The sequence below is a fragment of the Apiospora marii genome, assembly GCF_038362585.1.
Source record: "Apiospora marii strain CBS 49790 chromosome Unknown utg000011l_segment0_segment0, whole genome shotgun sequence".
Taxonomy (NCBI): Eukaryota; Fungi; Ascomycota; class Sordariomycetes; order Amphisphaeriales; family Apiosporaceae; genus Apiospora; species Apiospora marii.
The window spans coordinates 3,270,291-3,291,448 of record NW_027117382.1 but is presented as its reverse complement, the minus strand read 5'-3'; the positions used below and the strand labels follow the sequence as shown (position 1 = coordinate 3,291,448).

The following is a 21,158-nucleotide window of genomic DNA, read 5'->3' as shown; positions in this document are numbered from 1 at the left end:
ATACATCGGGTGACTGATCGGACCAGTAGATGCAAACCTCGGTGATAATCGTGCTGCATCTCGCTTTCCTCTTTGGAGTCATTCGGGCATGGCGATACTCCACACTAGACGGACGACAGATGGACCAGTGCTGTGCCTGTATGCACGTTAGTAGTGCCATTTTCCCCCTGGGATATAGGTGGGGGTCCAACCCAGGCAGTCATCCGCCTTATTGAGCAACGCCACAGTCACAGTGGTTGCCTCTACGTTCAAAGATTAAACACCAGCTTGGTCTGACAGTCTTGGTAGGCACTCTTGGATGTGTCAACAATAGGTATGTTTAAGTAGGTAGTCGGTAGTTGTCCAATAGTCGTTAAGAATCTCCGTACAAATGAAAGTTTCCCAAATTGATAGGCGTGTCATGGAACGGACAATCCGCCTTCCAAGCCGGCTGTCGGCCCCCTAATAAGCAAACAATGGCGCTGCCTCGGCCCAGAGTGCTTATTCCAGGCGGCACCCCCACTAATCTTCAGAGGGAGCCACCACTCCAGAAACTCTCCAGGCTGACCCAGTCTATGTATCCTGCTACCTCTTAGCAGAACAACACGAACGAAAGCGCCACCGTCAACAGCGCCAGGCCCGTCAATGTCGATGTCGCCGACTCCATCGCCACCCCACCCGCGGACTCGGGCACCGTCGTGGGGGTCGCCGTGGGCGTGGGCGCCGGTCTCTTGTTGCCGACGGCCTTGATGCAAGAAAGCTGCGCCAGCGGTTTGGTGGCCGCCATGACGGTGGCGGCGGCGCCCTCGCCATGCTCGACCTCCCCAACAACGTTAATGTCGTTGTTCATGCTGGCGCGGTGGTTCCACCCCCAGACTACGAGGACGGGCCACAATTTGGCCGAGGCGGCGGCGTCGTTCCACGCCGTCAGGTTCCCCGGGGCGGCGTGCGCGTCCGAGGCGGTCACGTAGAGCTCCGTGCCATTGACGGCATCGATGGGGTACTCTGTATAATTTGTGAAGATTCACCTCAAGATCAGCCAGCTGTTCGGGTTCGAGTCTTGGATTTTTGAAAACAACTCTCAAGTTTTAGATCAAACTTTTCGCATGCCCAATACGACGATACAATGAGAAAGACAGGAGGCGAGACCCCATAAAGGCCGGCAGGTAGGTGGGTACATCAGCACGCATCCACTCACACAGCCAAGTGTGTAAGGGGTGGTGGCATGTAAGTGTTTCGCTTGCCCTCTTCTAATCTCCGTATGCGCAGATTGACAATGGCCAAACTGGGAAGCAGACATAGCAAGAAGGACCCAGAGAAAAAATGAGACCGAAAATTTCGAAATAGAACTTACGTATCGTGCGCAGAGACGCCGCATCCAGCGCCCCACCGCAGCTCGCCGGCGTCGGCGGCGGGTGCCCGGCACAGTCCTCGGTCTCAGCAAAGTGCTCAGCGTACGCCTGCTCAAAGTCGGCGACGCACTGCGCGGGGAGGCGGTCGCAGTCGCCGCTGCCGCCGCCGCTACCGGCGCCCTCGTTCCCGCCGTTGTCGGTCGCGATCGTGACGCAGACCTTCCACGTCGTCGAGCGCAGCTCCAGCGCGATGATCTCGTCCACTTCACCCCCCTCTTCGCCGAGGATGCTGTGGATGACGTTCTCGGGCGCCTTGAGCGAGATGCTGGTCCCCATGAACGAAGAGGAGTTGGTCGTAGGAGATGACGGCGGCAACCCCGTCGCTACAGCCACAGCTGCCGTGCCGCTCTGGTTCTTGTTCTGGACCTCGGAGGCGGGGATGCGGCTGCTGACGTTGACGGCGAGCCGCCAGCCGTCGACCTCTTGCACGGCCGGCCACTGCTGCGAGATGTCGTAGCCCCGAACGGGATACTCGCCCTTGGCGTCCGGGTGCCGCAGGTGCTGGCGCCACGTCTGCTGCGAGAAGCGGACGGCCTCGCCGTCGACGAGGGTGTTGCTGCCCGGCCAGCCCTGGTAGGCCTGCGTGTTTCCGAGGAAGAAGGCCGTGGCGAGCAGGGCGGCCTCGCGCCAAGAGTAGGGGGATCGAGTCATTGCCTTGGAAAGGAGCAACACAACCTGTCAATATATGATATTGTATATGTACTGGGTAGGTAAAATGATGCCTGTCGCAATCACATACTGTCTCTATCGGTCCCCTCAGAAAAGATTCATGGCGGACTGGCTTATATTATCATCGCCATATATCTACCACAACCGAAGCCCTCTTTCCCAGATGCACCTGATGAATAGCCGTATAGCGCTGTCGCTCTGGAGGGTTCGTAATCAATATGACGTTGCGCCCGCACGCATGACCGTCCAGCCAGACGAACACGCAATCGCCTGTCTTAGACCCGTGGGTGGAGATCTTCCCGGAGAGGGCAGCAGAGGTCGGTCGGTCGGCACCTTCCGCGCAACAAGGCCAACAATACATACAGGCTAGTATGGGCAAGTGTATATATCCTTTCTACTGCCGTGCAGGTCTTACGAGTCCTATCCGGCCTGGCGGTTGGTGATTGACAGTTGGGGCATCGTCGGCGAACTGCCGAAAACTTTCTGGCTAGTCATGCGGCACATAACGTTGACTCGGGCAAGTGAGCACACAAGCACAAGAGTGTAATCGTTTAAAATCGAGAGCATGTCTCTTTTTGTGAGAGTTGGCTGTGCTGGCTTCCATGGCTTTTTCTATCCGCCTGATTGCTGTATTGCCTTTCTAGGGGACCAAGTGGGTGAAGCTGAAGTTTCATAATCTGGATCAGTCCTCGCGGGGTGGTTGTCCAGTTTACATCCCACCTGATATCGAATTTCACACACTCGATATAACAGCAACTGTTTACGTAAATGTGTATATACCGATTTGCAAGGATCCTTCCTACCTGCTGTTGACAAGTCGAGGGTTAGAACCCGCGCTTCCCGAGGACGGTCGCCACAACCTGTTAGCATTGGACTTGTTGGTGAATGAACCAGTTCATTTGATGCTCTGCCAAAGACACATGACTTCTCCCCTTTAGGGTCAACGGAAGGACCAGGCAAGAAAGGATTCAACAGCGATGGGCCGAGCCCCTGAAAAAGAACACCGTTGGGGAAATTTTGACGTGCTCCCGAGCCCTCGGGGCCTGCAGAAGAAACATCAGCAACGGACATAAAGCCTTTGATTGAATGCTTATTACTATCTCTTCTACACCTATGGGAATGGTCGAAAACGAAGACCATAAAGCGCTAAACTAGCATGCCGCATCCCGCACATGGTCTCGTCTAAGATGAAAAGTGCCCCGTGATCGTAGCACACAACTATCATTGCTTGGAGACCGCCTTCGATGCGAGGCTTTTCATTGAACTCGATCTCAAAGCAATGAAAGAGGTTTGCCACCAACACGGCGCACTGTTCATCTTAGGCGAAGCCATATGCGGAATTGGCTGGATAGGAAGCAGTTTCTGGGTTGCCAAACGGCACCATTAGATTCGGAGCACCGCCCACTAAAATATCTGGTCCCCAAGGACACGGACTAGCCAGTAGGTTTAAGTGTTGACCAGTGTCGGCATGGAATGGGGACCTCAGCATCTCGGATTGGAAATAATGAATATGCATTCCTAAACTACGCACCAGGCAAAGACGCCATTCGTTTGACTGCCAAGTTGCGGTATGCATATGGTAGGTCTCGTATTGCAGTGGCTCCAGGAGGGTACAGGTAAGTGTGCTTGCATGTGACAAAAAAGATCTGATAGCCAGACCTGGGGCTATCAGCCTTTCATAACAAGCTATCTCAGTATCGCACGGCAAGTTCTCCTAGAATATGAAAGAGCAGACTGCACCGTGGTGGCGATGGGTCGAGCAAGATGGGCATTATCATCCCCACAGCGGGAGATCCCTTCCGCCTCATCTTTTTCCCCAAGGGTCGTTTGGGGCCTTGGGAATGAAACAGACCCGTGAGGGTACCATGGCAGCATCGCATCGCCCCAACATGGTCGAGGTCGAGCCTTTTGGCAGTATACTCCGCGATGACTTATCACACGGTGACCTTCGCATATTCAAGGGAGACTGGCTGCTGGGATCCTGCAAGATGCCGAACGCTGTACGAAGCACAGTGGACGAAGAATAGATTGGTAGCGTATTGATATCACTCAGGCCGTATGGTGTTGCGGATTGCGTCGGCCCATGCGGCCTGCATTATTCCTCGGTTTCCGTCTTTCGTCTCTTGGATTCTCGCCCATCGGCGATCGACCCTCCGAACACGGCGCCATCTTCTTTGACAGGAACCTTGGGCTTCTTGACCATGGCCTGTTCTCGTCGTGCTTTCTGAAGCGCCACGAGGTCGACTCGGTCCGGGTCGCGGCACTTTTTCAGCTTGCGGTTCAAGGGCTTGATGATGGCCTTCCGCTCCTCGTTGTCGTTCATCTTCTCCGGGGGCTCCTTCTCGAGCATAGCCCGGCACGCCTGGATCAGGTCCCAGCATTTTTCCTTGGCCGACTCGCCTTCCGCGGCGAACGCTTCCCTCAGCATGCGCTCCACCAGCCCCTCGTCGGCCATGGCCAGGGCGGCCATCATGATCTGACTCGGTGTGTAGTGGAAGTAGGCGTCGGTCACCAAAGGACTGAACTTGAGGATTTCTCTCGCCTTGCCGTGGGCACGATCAATCCTCTTGTTCTCGAAGTCGCCCAGCCTTCTCAGCTCCATGACGGCACCCTCGAGGGCACGGAATGGGTGTCGGACGTCGAAGGCGAACCGTATGCCTTGAGATAGGACGTATTCGGCCGCCAAGACCTCTTCGCCGGTGGTGTTGGGGAACTTGTCGGCGAACTTGGACAGGCGCATGTAGTGGCCCTCGGCTTTGCAACCAAAGAAGAGACATGTCTTAAGCAGCTCGGTCGGCGGGTAGGTCATGATACTGTTTGTGACATAGAAACGGCGCAGGAAGATGGCGGCGGTGGCGCGAATCTCGGTGGGCAGCTCGATGAAGGCAGCGGCGCGAAGGAGTTCGACGGTGTAGTGCGTCACGAGGGAGAGCTCCTCGGCCGGGGTGAGAAACTCGGGCAGAGCGTCATTGGGGTTTGCCGACTGCAAGCGCGCAGATATGGCCTTTTGCGCGAGGGAATTGCATTCGGTGCGGAGTGAGGCGAGATGACTTGGGGTAAAAGACCACAGGCGGAACTGGGAGGACTGTCGGTATCGGGCATCTTCTGTTGCCATTTTGGCTGTAATGGCGTCGCCAAGAGCGTGGGATAAGTACAGGGTCTCGCTTGCAAGAGCAAGTGAAATGGTTGCCAAGTGGACGAGATGACCCGGTGTGGAATAGAAGAACGAGAGAATGACGTTGGCAGTATCACCAAATGAAATCCTCTATTAATAATTAATCTCGTGGTTTGGAAGGGATTAGATTAATGGTCGCGCGCAGACGAGAGAAGGGATCATCGGCGGGTATGGAATGTTGGAAATTGAGGGTCGTTTGTCAGGCGGCGGCTTGAAGCTCCCCAGCCCGCAGCTTGGGTCACTGATAAGATAAGAGAAAGCTCCCCTAAACAATTGGAACTCTCGCAGTTAACCAAAGCCTCGCCATGCCATGCGCAAGTAACCATTTGCGTATAATATGACATAGACATTCGAGTATTACATTCGGACAACAAATGACTTCACTCGTTGGCAAATTGCTCTAAAGCCCTGGAGCAAAAGTCATTACATGACTTTATTTCTTGTTTGCTCCAGGATGACCGATTTTCCATCTGGTATGAAAGGCTGGGGAAGTCCCTCAACTCCCGATATGTCGACAGCCCAACTTCTGCAAGCATTATTCTACAGAGGTCATTTGATTCAGTTGCAAGTGCAGGCGCGGGCCAGCACTCTCCTGGGCCCCTACGGTTCCTGCTCTTCTCCATTCAATGTGTTGCAGCAACATCAAGAGCCACATGATATCTTCCCACAGTCATCCAAATGTGGATAAGTTCTACGCAACCATGAATCCAGCAGCCTGTCTTCCGGTACCTTCGGCTAGGAAGTAGTACTGTAGATCGTCGATCACGCGAACCTCTGGATGGTGAAAGACGATTACTGGGGCGATCTTGCACCACTCACCTTTCCAGTGCGTCGGGTCTGGTGCATCTGCATCCAACAGCATGGTAACTATCTAGCGGCCGGGTCCTGTCCGCACAAAGGACAGGATCAAGGTACCGGAAGCGAGGTATGCCAACATTCCAATCTCCGCCATCCTTGTAGTCTTCTCCGCAGGTACTGTACTTGCCCCTCCGGGCATCGTTCATTAAGGTTGTCCGATTGACTTGGACTCCCGAATACATGTTACCGGCCCGTTCTAGCCCGCCCAAAGGCTACCACTACAGTATTTCGGAACCCATGACGATACTGCAAGTCTTGGTGGGTGGCTAAATGAAGCGCTCTCGGGGCCGAGAGTACTGCAGTACGAGAATCCCAAGTACCAGATCCAGGCCCGCGGTCATGGCAAGTTGTGCCGGGCCGGGGTCAGATAGACAAGCTATGAAACCCGCAAAGGATTGCCCAACAGGCAGCGTCGCTCTTGCATTGCAGGTTTGACACTGACTTCAAGACGCCCTACCTGAAATACATGCTGATCATGACGCGAGTGCTCCTGTCATGATGAACTTGTTCATGATGCCAGGAACAAGTGGATTCGACTTACTATCGTATCATACGCACCCCTCCTGTAGCATTGTGACAGGAGGAGGCCTCCTTTGTTGGCACACCGAGACCAAGCAGTGTTAGTTCTCCCGGGAGATATTCCCAGCTCTGTGGCACGCTACTGCAAATGTCCTCCACTAATATCCCATCGACCTGGACTTGTACCGTAGAAAATCGCTGAGCCAGACTCCCGGCTATGGAGCGTGAAAGCAGGAATTCTGCTCGGGAAAGGCATACTACTACAGCTTGTTTGGCCTCCACAAGAGTCCGCCGTAGAGGCTATATTGTCAAAACCGCCCTGTTAGGGTTGCAGTAGTTGACGGAGAGAAATATGCAGGCCTTCATGAGTGAGAGCGTGTGTGTGGGATTTGGGCAATGTGTTGAGCACTGCATGACTAATACCTTGCCGAATGGATAATTCTGAAGGTGTCACATATTGGATGGGCCCAAGTGACAATCTTCTTAAATGATGCACTGACAGCCTGTCATCTTGATTTGAAGTTTTAATAGATGCCAATTGCAGCGCATTGCTCTTACATAACTCAGCAATAACACATCCGTGGCTTGTACCACTAGTGTGTGGACAAGTCTTCCATAGCAGCAAAGTATCCAAATCATTGATACAAGCAAACCTTGGAAGAATTGGCGGGCGGAGGAGAATTGGTTTCTTGTTGGTAGACGAATGGTGGTGCATGTCTGACGATATCATGATGAAGCAACCCCTACAGACTGTGGTAGATGAAGCATATGTGCTAGCGGGTATGCGGGGCAGCTTAAGCTCGGCAGTTCCGCAGTTCTGGGACGATCTAGCCCCAGAAGCCACTAAGAGCCCAGGCATGTCATTGGTTGGAGTAGATGGTATAGAGTTGAGAGCTCCAGTATACTCTGTGGGACAACCTGTTAGTGTAACCTTAGCATAGCCAAAAGCCAATCCCCGGAACAATGATCCTCGATTGGTCCAGTTCCGTGTCTTTACTCAATACTATAGTAATACCGGGCATATTATCGCGTGATAACTCTATTGCCGTCGGTAACCAATGAGAAAAGGAAGTGACCAAGAGGTGGGATGTCAAATCATACATTTCTTGGGCCCAAACTTAGACGAGACGTCGTGTGATGGGGTGCTCGGGTATCTGGCCAATAACCTCGCTCCCGGATGTAGGGCCGTCTCTACTTAAGCCCACGGGACTTCCGATGCTCGATGTCAGTACCTTCAGGAAGCTCAGGCTGAATCACTTGAACCCTTTACTACAATACATTACTATCATGAAGTGCAACCTGTCACTACTCTTGGCTGCCCTCGCAACCGGCGTCACCAGGGCAGCAGATGCAGCCAAGGCCACAGCTGCGGCTCAGGAGGCAGACGTGGCCCAGGCAACCGACGCAGCTCAGGCGACAGACGCAGCCCAGGCGACCGATGCGGCCTGGCGCCGTTGTAATCAAGACAACTGCCTGCGGCGTATCCGCGGAAACTATGGGGGTTGGCCCCCGCCGAACGTTTGCCAGACGGACTGCTCCAGCTATGTGGTGACGACGGTCACCCCTACACCTCCCGTGTATGTCCTTCTTCTCTCTTCCCCCAATCACCAAACATGTATCCTACACCCCCTGGAATACTTGAAAGACGCTATCTTTTTCGAATTCTGACACCGACGATACAGAACCACCACGGTCACAGTCACCATCACCCCGGGCCCCTACATGAAACGTGACGACGCGGCAGCTCAGACTGCCGATGCCAGGCGCAAGTACGTCCCCGCCTATTGCACCGATCAGTGCGGCAGCGACGGATGGAGGTACCGCAGTGCGTGCTCTTGCATTGGGTGAGTCTACCTACCTATCCCACCAGATCTACACCACCGTCCCTACATCACTGTTCCATCAACACAAACTGACTTTTGCCTAATCTCTCCCCTGACAGTATTACTACGAGCACCGTCTATGCGCCAACCCCAACCTCCACGGTCACGGCCACGGTTACTGCCAGATCCTGCTCGGGCGGCAAGACCTGGTGCGGCGGACAATGCAAGGATTGCAACACCGACCACGACAACTGCGGCAAGTGCGGCAACTCGGTAAGCACCACCCCACTCTTCTTCCTCAACTTCCCTCCCCCTTTTTCCCGCCGTGTCCCTAACCCCTTCTCCAGTGCAAATGGGGCGAAATCTGCAACAAAGGCCGGTGCCACAACTACGGCACCTGCCAGGGCCCCCAAGTGTGCCCGCCGTGGGGCCAGCGGATGCCGTCCTGCGGCGGCGGCTGGGGCAACCCGCGGTCCAACTGCCAGGGGGGCGAGTGCCGGATGTGCGCCGACGGCGTCGGGCGGTGCGCGCCCCGGAGCGCCACCCCGCCCTGCTGGCAGCAGCAGCGGTCCGGCCAGCGCTGCAACCAGAACGGGGACTGCCCCGGCGGCTTCTGCGTGCAGAACTGCTGCGGCAAGTTCTGCTACTACCCCGACAAGGGCGACATCTGCGACCTCAACTCGTCGCCGTACAAGCTGTTCCGGAAATAGGGGGGCTCAGGGGTTGGGGTCAGGGACTTGTGGAGACTGGACTGGGGACATATGGGATATCAAAAGTTTGTTAAAAACAGGAAGGGGAGGCTAAAGAGGGCAACATGAACGGCGTGTTTGAATTTGACAAGGGAGAAATTTGGACCAAAACCAACCATGGACCAAGTCAGTTGTACGGATGAATAACACTCGTTTGTACATAATCAATAACATGTTTCAAATCTATCATTTCCATATATTAGATTGTGCATTTATATACACACAATTACCCACCCTGATTGTCATACGACAGATCCCCATCCACCTACCTCGAACCCCCTATCACACCCTAATACGCCCGCGGAGGCATCTCCAAAACCACCTCCCCGCCCGCATCCCGCCACCGCTCCCCCGTCACCACGGAGCTCCCCTCGGACGCCTGAAACAGCAGCCACCAGACGTGCTCGACCATAGTCCCAAAGCAAAAGACCCGCAGCTGGGACCCGTCCCCCTCGCGCCGCACGCTGACGCCCCAGCCCGCGCTCCCCCCACCCACGAACTCCGTCAGGTGCGCCCACGTCGCAAGCCACTGCGGCGGCGTCCAGTTGGACGTGTGGACGACCCAGTAGCCGCGCTCGTCGACCCGCAGGTTCCGGCTCTGCACGGGCTGGAAGGGGCGGCGGTCGTGGTTGAGGTGGGCTTGCAGGTCGCGGAGGGCGGGCGGGATGAGCATGTTCGGCGCCGACAGGGGGGCGTTGGGGGCGGGGCTGTGGATCTCGAGGTTCGGGTTGTACGGGGGTTGGGAATGGGAGGAGGATGGGGCGGGGAACTGGGACGGGTTGAAGGGGCTCGGCTCGGGAACGAAGAGGCCGGAGGAGTAGGGGAGCGGTGGCGCCGGTTGGTTGCTTCCGCTGGCCTGGCTCGACGTGTTGGGGACGGGGGTTGCGGCAGGATTGGTTTGTTGGCTTGAGGAAGGGAAATCTCCGTCGTATGGCGGAGACGAGGGGAATCCAGGTTGCCAATTGCGCTACTACCGAAAGAGACGGATGAGATTGACGACGGCGCAAACTGGCTAGACTGCGGATTGGGTTGCTGACCCAGCGGCATCTCTGGTATGATGCTGGAGCCGTGTTGCGACTAGGAGATATGCGTGGCCTGGGTTGAGGCTTGGTTATCCCGGTTCCCAGAAGGCGCCGGCGTCACGTTACTGTTACTTGAAGACCCAGGCAGTCGAGTGTATCAAAGGGGGCAACCTGACCACCTTCGACAGAAGGACACCGCAAGTCCCTAGAGCGCGTAAACTGGCCAGTAGGTAATTAATATGAACAGCCTCCTGTAATTGTGACGGAACATCCAACATGCGGTCGGTTGCTTCAGGCAGATCAATTTCCTGCGTTTTGATTCGTCGTGGCGGCTTCCGCGCAGCATCTGAGATTACCAGGACGGCCAAGGGGTGCAGATATGAAACCCCTGCATAACTAAATGGCATAGTAATACGCGCCTGTCCCATTAATATGGTGCAAAGCGAATTCCACGTGGCGGGTGCTCCCGTGCTGGGGGCCGGGCCTCCGCCCCTTTTGGTGGAGATGTCAGGCGGCCCCCGAAACGGCATAAATAGATTTAAGGTAATGCTGGCGCCTTGCTGGCGTATTGATTCCATTCCATTCGTATAACTGTTTTCTTTTCCGTTGGACGCAGTGAATCCTTTCCCCCCAAGGCACCGATTTAGAAGGCGTGTTGGCGCATAGTCCTTCTTCCTAACATATCGGGGCTCAAGCGAAAAGATCCTCCTAGGCTTCTACCAACGAGACGGATACCTGGGATCCCTTCAGGGAGAACTGCAATTCACGATTTGGCGGGCGTCAGCACCATGGGACAACTTGTCCTTGCGTTACTGCTGAAAATAGTTTTCATATTGACGGCCATCCGCGGCGGCAGTTCCGACATCGTTTTGATTCACCCAGGCCTGGGGGAAGTTCTGTGGATTGACACCCAGTACAGAGTGGAGTGGGAAGGAATGGGAGCCGATGATATTCCTGTGTCCATCAAATTGTTTGCGAAGAACGGACAAGTGACGAATGTCGCATGTAAGCCTTGTGTTTTATTTTCTTCGACTATTGCCTTGGATTCTTGCTTGCACCTAAGATGTTACATGTTTGTGACTAATATACTCTCTGCACTCATAGCGAACGTCACCATCCATAACGGGGCATACGAGTGGAACATCAACAATACCATACCGCCACAGGATGGTTATTGCATGTACCTCAAGAACGAAAGGACCGGCCAGAATATGAATGATATGAAGCCATTCCAGATCAATGCATCCAAAGGAGGTAGACAAAACAACATCGCCTTGAACACTACTTCGTCAGCAGCCAGTTCCACTCCTTCTGATTCTTCTACCATAACGCCCAATGATCAACCCTCTTCATCATCACTCGCAAGCCAGATCCCCTCAAGCCAGAATGACCCGACATCAGGCGATTATCTGTCTACAACAAGCGTTATCACGACATCATCATCATCGTCTTCATCATATTCGTCTCTACTGTACTCGTCCACGTTCATGTCCTCCTCCACGTTCGTATCCGCGTCCGCGTTCATATCGTCGTCATCGCCCGCACCGACGCCGCGTACACAGTCTCCATCGTCACCGGAGCCCGCGGCTACCCCAAGTACTCAATACATAGTAGCAATGGTGTTAGGCAGTACCGCGTTAATTGCCATTGCATTGAATGTCGGATGGTTCGTAGTTCTCCATCGTCGCCGGAAACGAGAGGAGGCCGACAAAGAAGACAAGGACAGCGCAGCAGCCCTGAAAGACAGAAGCAGCAATAGCAGAAGAAAGCCAGACGACAGGGGAAAAGCAGTTGCGTTTTATAGTAAGCCGCAGCTGGAAGACACAGGGATTCTCGAGCTAGAAGCGGCCTTGGCGCCGGCTGTGGCTGCCGTCAGGCCAGGGTCGTGTTATGAGCTAGAAGCGCACGAAAAGCCGTTGGAGCTGAGGGCCAGCGTCGCCACGTGGCTTTCGCGAAGGACGGGAGGAAGGTCAAGGTCTTGGGGGCGGCATGCCAGCATGAACTAACTCACGATACCCGCATTTAGAATAATTCTAACCTATCTAGGTCGGTGCTTCCCGGAGGCTCGGGACCGATCTGCCCTCCCAAGTAATGTTGCTTTGCATAGAACCTCACATGTTGACGATGCAGTCGAGTAGATGTTTGATTGATTAGAGCGGTGTGAAAATTGGAGGAGGTTTGCTGTGGGACGTGACACAAAGCGAAAGCAGTACTCTTTGCGATTGGCTGGTACACAGCCAGAAAAAAGGAAGGAAACTAAAATTAGGTAAGCTGAGTTACCGTCAAAATCCGTATGTATAAGTATAGAAACGGCCCCCGCCTGCAATCCCAGAAATCAGCACGACACCCCACCATGTCAGCCGGACCGGAGTATGCACCGCCCTCCATACAATGGATATTGCGGGGATCATTTGCCATGTCAGGAGGATGGATGCTACAAACAGTACCAAGGCGACGGATTCAGCGGCCGTATCCACGTATCTATCCTGGTCGATGGACACTTAACCCTACCCGAAAGTCCCTTGCGCTCCAAGTGCCGTTGTATGGCGGCCAAGGAAGAGGAAGGTGTGGCTTTTCTCAGCTTATCTTGATAGCTTTAGCGTCCCGTGGAATGCCGTTGAGAAGTTCCCTTTTTGGGCGGGCATCCCTGAGCCTTCGTCCTCTGGTTCTCGGTTTCTCGACCCGACATGCAGGTGCAAGCTGATGACATGTTATGAAACACCGTGTCTTGGTCAGACAGAGAATAAGGCTACCTGTTTGTTATTAAGGTTACCTAGCAGTAGCAGCGGCTGTCATCAGCTACCACAAAAAGATATGCGAATCTGGTCTGGACAACAAATGGAACACCCCTGTCATCCCATGCCCCTATTTCGCTCCTAATCTCTCTCCTGCATCCCGTCAGCCTTATTTTGAACGGCTTGCTTGGGGGCTGCTCCCATGAAAATCTCTGCTTGGTTACAGCGTCCCAGTAAGGCCCTATCAGAGGATGCGGATTGGTGTTCCAGGGCGCAGCCAGAATGCCACGTCCGGAGAGCCAGACTATCGGGATTGTCTCAACTCTAGGCAGAGAGATAATACTTAAGGCTTGCGGGTATCCCAGAACCATGTCCAAAATGTAGATCGAAGTCCCATCATCACAGTTCATCAGAGATATGCTCATAGTATCTTCGCCATGGCTTCCTCAGGCCGCAAGTCACCGAAGAGGTGGACCGAGGAGGAAGACGCGCTGCTGTACCACGAGTTCACAAGGCTATGTAAGTCCAAGGCCACTACACATGCCCCTCTATGTTTGTGTCCCCCCATTGCTCACGTCGCACGACGGAATCAGCCGACCCGAACGAGATTACGGATTGGAGTCGTATTGCCGAAGGCGTCCCCGGCAGAAGCAACAAAGACTGCCGGAAACGATGGGTCAACAAAGTATGCGGAGGGCTCAATAAGGGGCCCTGGAGTCGAGAGGAGGACCAACGCTTACGGAAGGCGATGGAGGTTCACGGGTCCAAGTACGTCCATCCGGAAAAGTCCCTAATGGGCTGGGGGAAAATGAGGCATCTGACGTGTGAAACAGGTGGACTAGAGTGTCGGAAGAGGTGGCTTCCCGCTCAGCTGACCGTAAGAACTAAAACAGCATAGCAACTCGGCACGGATCGGAAAGCTGACGGCGAAAGTAGAGTGCGCCAAACGATGGCAGCAAAGTCTTGATCCCAACATAAAACATGGAAACTGGACCGAGGAAGAGGTATGAAAACCACAGTGCGCTGGATTGTCGGACAAGTCACGTTCTGTTGTGATTTAGAAAGACTTTACTTACTAAAAGACAGGACGACCGACTATTACGCGCAGTCGAGAAGCATGGCAGACAGTGGAAGCAAATACAGGAGAACTACTACAAGTCTCGATCGAGAAACGATCTAAAGAATAGGTACAATGGCTCCAGACATTCCCTATACATACCTTAAGGGCTATAGCTCACAAGGACTAGATATACCATTATCACAAGGAGAGCCAGTAACTCGGACAATGGGGGTTCACATTCCAGTACTACTTTCGTGGATACTGGAGAGACAGTGACGCCACGACCGACATCCTCGAACTCAGGGGCGGCTCACTTGGGCCAGGACGAGTACGCAGTCGATTACAGCCATCCGAGATCGTTTTCGATTCGGCCGTCCCAATCAAATACCGGTTCGACCGACTACTGGCAACCTGCCCCCCAAGACGCCTTGACAAGCTGGTCTTCGTCCTACGCGGCGCCGATGACGAGCACGTTCTCCGACCCACCCGCCATGATGCCGTGGAGCCAGCAAGTCCCACCGAACCTCCAAGGGGTTCTGGACGGGCAGTACTACCCTGCCGACGACGCAGCTCCTCCCGTACACGACCCCTACTACCAAAACCCGATGGATAACATCTCAGGGGGCGGCATGGCTGTCAATGGCGGAAACAATGGCTACGGCGGCGGCGTCCCTACCATTCCCGTGGCCAATACCGGAGATCTAGATAACGGAGATACTACAGACTATGATAGAGACATGGTTTACAACCCATTCATGTACAACACCCAGTGAGCAAGGAAATAACGAATAGACGGACGACTACGATTGCATGGGACACGGCTGCTTAAACAACAATTACCCCTATAGAATAACGCATCAATACCAATTTGCTTTTCGCTTTTCCTTATGAAGATATTCGATGTTCCCCTATCTTAGCCACGGGAACCTGGATCATCTTGAACGGTCTGCGTTTCAGCAGGAGCTGTTGATTTGGTGGCCTTGAATATGGTATGATAACGGCTTTACTTCTCAGCGCCCAGCCACGGTTTCCTTGTTTCTACTTGGCGCGCAATGGCGCGTTGGGGTGCTGCTGGCGTTTGTTCTCATGTCCTCGAAACCTACCAAGCTTTGGATTCTGGGACTTGCCTGCCCGAGAAGGCACCCGGTGTATCCGATTCAGGTGTTTCATTGCCTTCGGATATCCAGTCTTCCGATGCTTACACTTGGCGCCCCTATCCCGATAGGTAGATGCTGGCAGTCGAAATGGCAATACCAGAGACCTTCTAGGCTCTATTTGGCTCAGTGGCTCTGTAATCCTGGTGCATGTATAATGCCCTTTGATAAGATATAAGATATCCTGCAACATAACATCTTGCTGATAGGGCTGAGCCGGCAGTGCTTCGTGCCAGTGGCCGCTTTGGGAAAACAAGATTGCTCACCGGATGTGCATTGAAAGTCTACCTGGGTGTGTTCCCTGACCGACTTGGAGGGAAAACTGTTTTACGATAAGTGCATATGACCAAAACGGGAAAATACAGTGCATAATGCGGGTACAGGGGGGACGTTTATCCTTGCGGCCAACGGTTATTTGCATCCTGTGTAACCTCGCGGCAGTTGGTGTAATATACAACCGCGGTAGGGAGATAGCTGTGTAACCCCAACGAAGCGCCAGCCGTATAAATGCAGCAAACATACTCCGGTCTTGCTATGTAGCTCAGATTTTATAGCCTTTTGTTATTGACTCACCATGGAATCATACGTAAGCGACGGGTTCGCGAAAGGACACAACTAAGCCCCAACAGCAGGAACAGGGGAGAGGCTCTGCTATCGAAATGCCATTGCAGATTCCCTGGCTAGCTAAAGTTCACTGAGGCTTGTCGATCGTGTCCTAGTAGAGCCTGGTACAGGTCCTTCACCGCGATACAGGTTTGACGAAACCTACGTACCGGTTTTATTTCGGTATTGGGAACAACTTGCAATTGTAGCAAGGTAATGAAACGGCAATATGAAATGGGATCTGACGGGCTCTGACCGCACTGACACATCCTTAAACGCCAATATCATTCCCATTAGGTTGGTGTCATCTCTTCGAAACCACTGGCAAAGCTCGTGTTACGTCGAGTAAAACTGCCCCTGTTATGTCTCAACGTCCACACATCCTTAACGCCTGTTATTGTTACCTGTAGAATGGTAAAAGAGTCACGTGTAACACGGCTACTTTCATTGGCCGGCTTGTATTTTGTAAACCTGCAAGCGCTACTGGCCAGCCTCGCGAGGGGCATCGCATTCGGATCTTTGGGAGGCTTTGTCTCGTCAGCCTAGGCCAAAATCTGACAGATCCAGCCTGATACGAAGGCTGCATGATCTGATCATAATCCAACTTCATTCCCCGTGTTACAGCCGACATTCACCCGCCTTTGGGTGATATCATTACGACACCATATTTGTTATTCTGCCTGCTTGTCAAAGTGGGATGCCCAAAGTAGGTGACCATGGGGGTCACCAGTCAAGACGAAACGGTTCCCCTCAGCCCTGAATTCGAGCCTGAGATCGACCCAATCAGTGACCGGCCACCAGGACCATCCATCCACGAACTACCTGCTCGAGCTGGCCCAGAGACCATGATCCACACCGCACCAACAAAGGTATCCTACCTTCGTCCCAGATCACTGTCGGATCGTTCGAAGATCGTATTTGATTGGTATAACTGGCTCCTCATGCTTTCGTGGCCCCGAATACAGCCCGGGATTGTAAGAACATCATGGCTCTGCGTCAGTTGACCCCCCTTCCCCTGAGTCTCGCCCCTGTTTGAAGTTGTCCATGTTGCTGAGCGACGTCTGACGATAATCAGAGATGTGGGAAGCCCCTGTACATTGATGTGCCATCTGGCGAAGAGAAGGACGTACTTAGCTATGTACACCAAGTCTCGCGGCCAGGGTCGGTGTCCGTCTCTTCTGCGACATCACCGAGCTCGTCAGTCACGGCAAATACGAGCGGGCGACCTTCACCGGAACAGTCCGACCGCCATAGAGCAAATGATGGAGGGAGCAACAGCCCCTCTAGGGACAACCCAACCAACACAGGGTACAATCGTAGTAACGGCGCGCCACCAATCCAGCCGGGGAATAAACTGTTCCTGCTGCTGTGTGTCAACACAGGCCCGTTCCAGATCAAGCTGGATCAGGTCGAGCTCACCCACGTCGGGCAAGACGAGGTCTTGTTCCGCCACATACGGGAGGCCTATAGGAAAACGAGGGGGTCCCTGACGAGGAACCCGTTCGTGGTGCCGAAGGCGGTTGAGTACGTCAAGGTAGGCTACGAACCTTTGACTTGCATACACAGAGAGGGACGATGCTGACTGCTATCTAATCCAGTTTGATCTAATCCGGCGATACAAGAGTGGCGAGTGTGTCGGTAACTACGAGACCAACTCCATCCCGTCACAGAAGGAAGTGAGGGGAGGAGAGTATGCCTTCTTTCCCTGCCCGCCCCGTATCGGACCTTTGCCGATTCAGTCCCATCTGTTCATGCATTCGTTGCTCAACCCCGGCGACCACAGCGGAAACCTGGCCGTGCAGCAGCTGCCGAAGAAAGTTGGGACCAAACTGGCGTGCACCAGTGGGCATATGAATGGCCACACCGCCTCCACTCCATCGAGCTGCGGTTGGGGCATCTACATCGTAGAAGGACCCAACATAGCCCTGGTGGTTTGGCTACTGGGTGCTGGTCTCCTCTCGGTATTCTTGTTGACGACCGTGTGGGCCGCGGTCTACAAGGATGTCCAGGCGGGTATGGGCATCGGTCAGTTTGGGCTTGCGCTCCTGGCCTTGCTACTTACCACGGCAGTCGTCAAAGAGAGCAACACATTGCCGACGATCGGGTAATAAAGAGTCGCGCTTTCTTGACTTGGCCTCGACTCAGCTTATGGATGGCTGTTGCAACTTCATGCCTCTGTTCAGATTCGCTGTCGCCTGCAACACCCTCAATGATGCGACAGATGATACTCACCCAGAAGAAAGTTGTCGGGACTCTCTACCTCTTCAATTATTCCGTACTCTCCTTTTGGCATCGACGCGGCTGAGTAAGGCGACCGCTGGAGGACGCTGCACCTCGGGCGCTATGGGAAGCAAGGGCGCACAGAGCGAACCTTTGGGATTGCTGCGCGCAATGAGATGACCTGACGCGGCATCAGAGTATGCATCTCCAGCACATGGGAACCACTTTAATCTGCCACTGAGGCAAACCCAGGCCCTGAAGGTTGTCATGTGCATCACATTGCTGTTGGCTGAGGTCGCAACGGTTTTGGTGGACCTCCGCCAATTGGATGGCGGGGTCGAACCACCTGGGCGACGCCTTCAGCTACATCTACAATGTGCTCGACCGCGACTTCACAGATGCCAAAACCGGCGGAATGTAAGCTGTATGGGCCTAATGTGATAAGTCTATGTCCGTAACACCCCCATTGACATTTCAATAGATATTGTTAGTTGGAGTCCGATATATTGCCTAGTCATGATGGTATGAACTCTGCCATGGGCCACCCCTGCAGAGTGCATTGCCTAACATGGCAATGGAAGCAGAATAGAACCCAAAGATTGCCATCCGAGGCATTGATTGGTTGGCCTTTCTGCTGCCAATGTTCTTTGTTTCGACGTCATGCTGAGCGCTACTCACAAAGTCCACCATCCCTATCCATGACATCATGTCTCAGTCCAACCCTAACCTCCAACCTTAATCTCGAATCGAGAGTTCTCAAGACCTTCACCAACAATGTTTCGTCATATATTCACTGCCATAGCCCTACTGCTACTCTCCTCCGTAATAGCCAACTCCCATCATCACGACTCACTTCATCACCGAGACACCATGTCGTCCGCTCTCAACGGTAAGTCGCGCCCCAACCGCCCCTTCTTGAGTGACGAAGAGCGAGAGCGACGCCCAAGCTAACGAACCACCCACAGTCTTCAAGAAGCCCCTGAAGCTCTTCTCCACGCAGCCCATGACAGGCTTCTACCGCGACGGCTACTGCCGCACCGGCCCCGACGACGGGGGCCACCACGGCGTCGCGGGCATCGTGACGGACGAGTTCCTGGACTACTCGGCCCAGAAGGGCAACGACCTGCGCGCGGGCGCGGGGCTCACGGGCGGCTGCCGCTGGTGCCTCTGCACCGCCCGCTGGTTCCAGGCCTTCGAGGCCTACCAGAACAGCGAGCTGGGCCCCAACGGCGTGCCCAAGGTCGACCTGGACGCGACCGAGGACAGCGTGCTCGGCAAGATCCCGCTCGAGACGCTGAAGGGGTTTGCGGTGAGGTCGGACGGCGTGAATGGGAAATAGTATTTATTTTGTCTATTCCGGCATTTGCCTCTGTACAGCTAGCTAGCTCCGAATAAAATACGGTCTTTTGGGATGTAACGATATGTCTTGCAACCGATTACCTCAAGACTTCATCCACATCACCACCGGAATCTAACATCCCAACATGCCGCATCACTTCTTTTCAGGGCACTGGGGGCACTGTTTGAATCCCAGAGACTCGGGTGTGGGGTAAGTCCGGCGCAGACAAGCTTTCTCCGTGTAATATTTTCTTCTCAGCGCTTGACGGTTTTTCATGACCCAATCGATTCTCTTCGTCCATCGAAACGGCTCGTTTCCGGGTGTGATAGGATGACCATTAAACGCAGCAGCGTCCTTCTCGCACCGGTCCTGTAAGGTGTCGACATAGTCCTTGCTCCATTCCCCTCTCAGATTGTGTGCCTTTTCCTCGATGTTGAGGTCTAATTTTACTCGTTCCGCCAGGTCCTTGCGCAACTCATTTCTCATGACGCGTGTGAGCGGGATGACCGAGATGCCAGCTAGAATTCTGGCGGCATAGGCAGCCTGGGCCTGGGCGATGAGGAAAGTTGGGCTGTCCTTGGTGATGCCGATGAAGACCAGGGATGGCTCCTCGATCCAGAACATCTGTTCCCACAGGTCATCCATGCGGAGACCGTTGCTGTAGAGCGGCTCCTTGGCCCTGACACCTCGGCGGAGGTAGGAGTGGCTGTAGTGGTAGCCGGTACAGTAAATGATCTTGTCGACGTCGGTGAGGACTTTACCATCCTGCAGCTCCACCGATCCACACTTATGGTTCAGCTTCTTGATGGGCCCAACGGGCTTGATCCGGGGGTTCCTGATCCTCTTTATATCGCCTCTGGTTGATTGCCAGAGGGTCTTCGCCACTTTTGACAATTTGCCTGCGATATCGCTGCCCGAGGGTCCAACACCAACGACAAGGACGTTCTGTAGGCTTGCTGTCAGCTTCTAGCCATGAACTGTGGATGACGGCTTGAGATACTTGCCTTTGAGCGGTAGCTTTCTACGTTTCTGAACGCCTTTGAATGTAGCACACTGTCTGGGTAGGCCTTTTCCCACTCGGCTAGGCCGTCGTGCTCGGGCATGACCGGCTTGTCGAAGGTTCCGATGCAACTCACAACAGCATCAAAGTCCAAGGAGATCCTCTCCTCGGAGTCCCGTTTCCGGATGGTTACCCTCCATCGTTGCGGCCACTTGGGGGTCCGTTTACAGACATCCACGACCTCCGTACCGTATTCCACTTCGACTCCTTCGCTGTAGTCTCTGATGTAACCCAGCACCTGTTGATGCGACGGGTAGAGCGGGGTATCTTCTGGCCAAGGCTGATCCGCAAACTCCATGAGATCTCGCGGCAAGTTGGTTTCCAATGGGTCGTACATAGGGGTCGCGAAGAGGGCTTTGGCATCGGAGTTATAGGACCAGACACCCCCGGGACCCAGTGCTCGTTCGAAAACGCGGACGGAGAGACCTTCAGCTCTCAAGCGCCTAGCCATATACAGCGATGGATGGTTAATCTAGTGTTCTATATCGGGGTGCTTGACGTACTTGGCCGCAATGATTCCCGAGACCCCTGCACCGATCACGGCTACTGCCTTTCCACCCATTGTCAAGAACGAGGCGGCTGATAACTTGTTGTTCTTCCTTGTTGAGTTTACTGCCTTGTTACTGATTTGGAGGATAAGTCCTTGCAACAAGCGGCGAGAGCATCATCCATTATGTACTAATGACACTGATCGTTGGCATCTAGCCTAGACAAGAGGTTCACGAGTACCAGCATAGTCTCATATGCTCTGTTCTTTTCTACTGATCTCGTCACAAGACGA

At 54.0% G+C, this 21,158-nt stretch overlaps 11 protein-coding genes across 11 annotated transcripts; 6 read left to right on the top strand and 5 right to left on the bottom strand.

Annotated features, from left to right (window-relative positions):
• Positions 1-571: 571 nt before the first annotated feature.
• Positions 572-2,042, bottom strand: PG985_014151 (uncharacterized protein; the record flags this gene model as incomplete). The annotated part of the gene is made up of 2 exons (XM_066833917.1): positions 572-984; positions 1,334-2,042. 2 exons carry the CDS (start codon positions 2,040-2,042, stop codon positions 572-574), a joined length of 1,122 nt encoding a protein of 373 aa, XP_066678657.1.
• A 2,113-nt stretch (positions 2,043-4,155) lies between these two features.
• On the bottom strand, positions 4,156-5,175 carry PG985_014150 (uncharacterized protein; the record flags this gene model as incomplete). The annotated part of the gene is made up of 1 exon (XM_066833916.1): positions 4,156-5,175. One exon carries the CDS (start codon positions 5,173-5,175, stop codon positions 4,156-4,158), a length of 1,020 nt encoding a protein of 339 aa, XP_066678656.1.
• A 751-nt stretch (positions 5,176-5,926) lies between these two features.
• PG985_014149 (uncharacterized protein) lies at positions 5,927-6,239 on the bottom strand (the record flags this gene model as incomplete). Its single annotated transcript, XM_066833915.1, has 2 exons — positions 5,927-6,081; positions 6,131-6,239. 2 exons carry the CDS (start codon positions 6,237-6,239, stop codon positions 5,927-5,929), a joined length of 264 nt encoding a protein of 87 aa, XP_066678655.1.
• Positions 6,240-7,899: 1,660 nt separating this feature from the next.
• PG985_014148 (uncharacterized protein) lies at positions 7,900-9,145 on the top strand (the record flags this gene model as incomplete). Its single annotated transcript, XM_066833914.1, has 4 exons — positions 7,900-8,189; positions 8,295-8,381; positions 8,555-8,708; positions 8,783-9,145. 4 exons carry the CDS (start codon positions 7,900-7,902, stop codon positions 9,143-9,145), a joined length of 894 nt encoding a protein of 297 aa, XP_066678654.1.
• Positions 9,146-9,473: 328 nt separating this feature from the next.
• On the bottom strand, positions 9,474-9,857 carry PG985_014147 (uncharacterized protein; the record flags this gene model as incomplete). The annotated part of the gene is made up of 1 exon (XM_066833913.1): positions 9,474-9,857. The coding sequence occupies one exon, from the start codon at positions 9,855-9,857 to the stop codon at positions 9,474-9,476; it is 384 nt and encodes a 127-aa protein (XP_066678653.1).
• Positions 9,858-10,994: 1,137 nt separating this feature from the next.
• Positions 10,995-12,212, top strand: PG985_014146 (uncharacterized protein; the record flags this gene model as incomplete). The annotated part of the gene is made up of 2 exons (XM_066833912.1): positions 10,995-11,211; positions 11,311-12,212. 2 exons carry the CDS (start codon positions 10,995-10,997, stop codon positions 12,210-12,212), a joined length of 1,119 nt encoding a protein of 372 aa, XP_066678652.1.
• Positions 12,213-13,378: 1,166 nt separating this feature from the next.
• PG985_014145 (uncharacterized protein) lies at positions 13,379-14,188 on the top strand (the record flags this gene model as incomplete). Its single annotated transcript, XM_066833911.1, has 5 exons — positions 13,379-13,460; positions 13,535-13,709; positions 13,840-13,945; positions 14,028-14,128; positions 14,167-14,188. 5 exons carry the CDS (start codon positions 13,379-13,381, stop codon positions 14,186-14,188), a joined length of 486 nt encoding a protein of 161 aa, XP_066678651.1.
• A 304-nt stretch (positions 14,189-14,492) lies between these two features.
• PG985_014144 (uncharacterized protein) lies at positions 14,493-15,230 on the top strand (the record flags this gene model as incomplete). The annotated part of the gene is made up of 2 exons (XM_066833910.1): positions 14,493-14,770; positions 15,023-15,230. 2 exons carry the CDS (start codon positions 14,493-14,495, stop codon positions 15,228-15,230), a joined length of 486 nt encoding a protein of 161 aa, XP_066678650.1.
• A 1,664-nt stretch (positions 15,231-16,894) lies between these two features.
• PG985_014143 (HC-toxin efflux carrier TOXA) lies at positions 16,895-17,866 on the top strand (the record flags this gene model as incomplete). The annotated part of the gene is made up of 3 exons (XM_066833909.1): positions 16,895-16,919; positions 17,141-17,292; positions 17,357-17,866. 3 exons carry the CDS (start codon positions 16,895-16,897, stop codon positions 17,864-17,866), a joined length of 687 nt encoding a protein of 228 aa, XP_066678649.1.
• Positions 17,867-18,848: 982 nt separating this feature from the next.
• PG985_014142 (uncharacterized protein) lies at positions 18,849-19,317 on the top strand (the record flags this gene model as incomplete). The annotated part of the gene is made up of 2 exons (XM_066833908.1): positions 18,849-18,867; positions 18,944-19,317. The coding sequence occupies 2 exons, from the start codon at positions 18,849-18,851 to the stop codon at positions 19,315-19,317; spliced, it is 393 nt and encodes a 130-aa protein (XP_066678648.1).
• Positions 19,318-19,470: 153 nt separating this feature from the next.
• Positions 19,471-20,939, bottom strand: PG985_014141 (uncharacterized protein; the record flags this gene model as incomplete). Its single annotated transcript, XM_066833907.1, has 3 exons — positions 19,471-20,273; positions 20,372-20,820; positions 20,881-20,939. The coding sequence occupies 3 exons, from the start codon at positions 20,937-20,939 to the stop codon at positions 19,471-19,473; spliced, it is 1,311 nt and encodes a 436-aa protein (XP_066678647.1).
• Between the last annotated feature and the right edge of the window lie 219 nt (positions 20,940-21,158).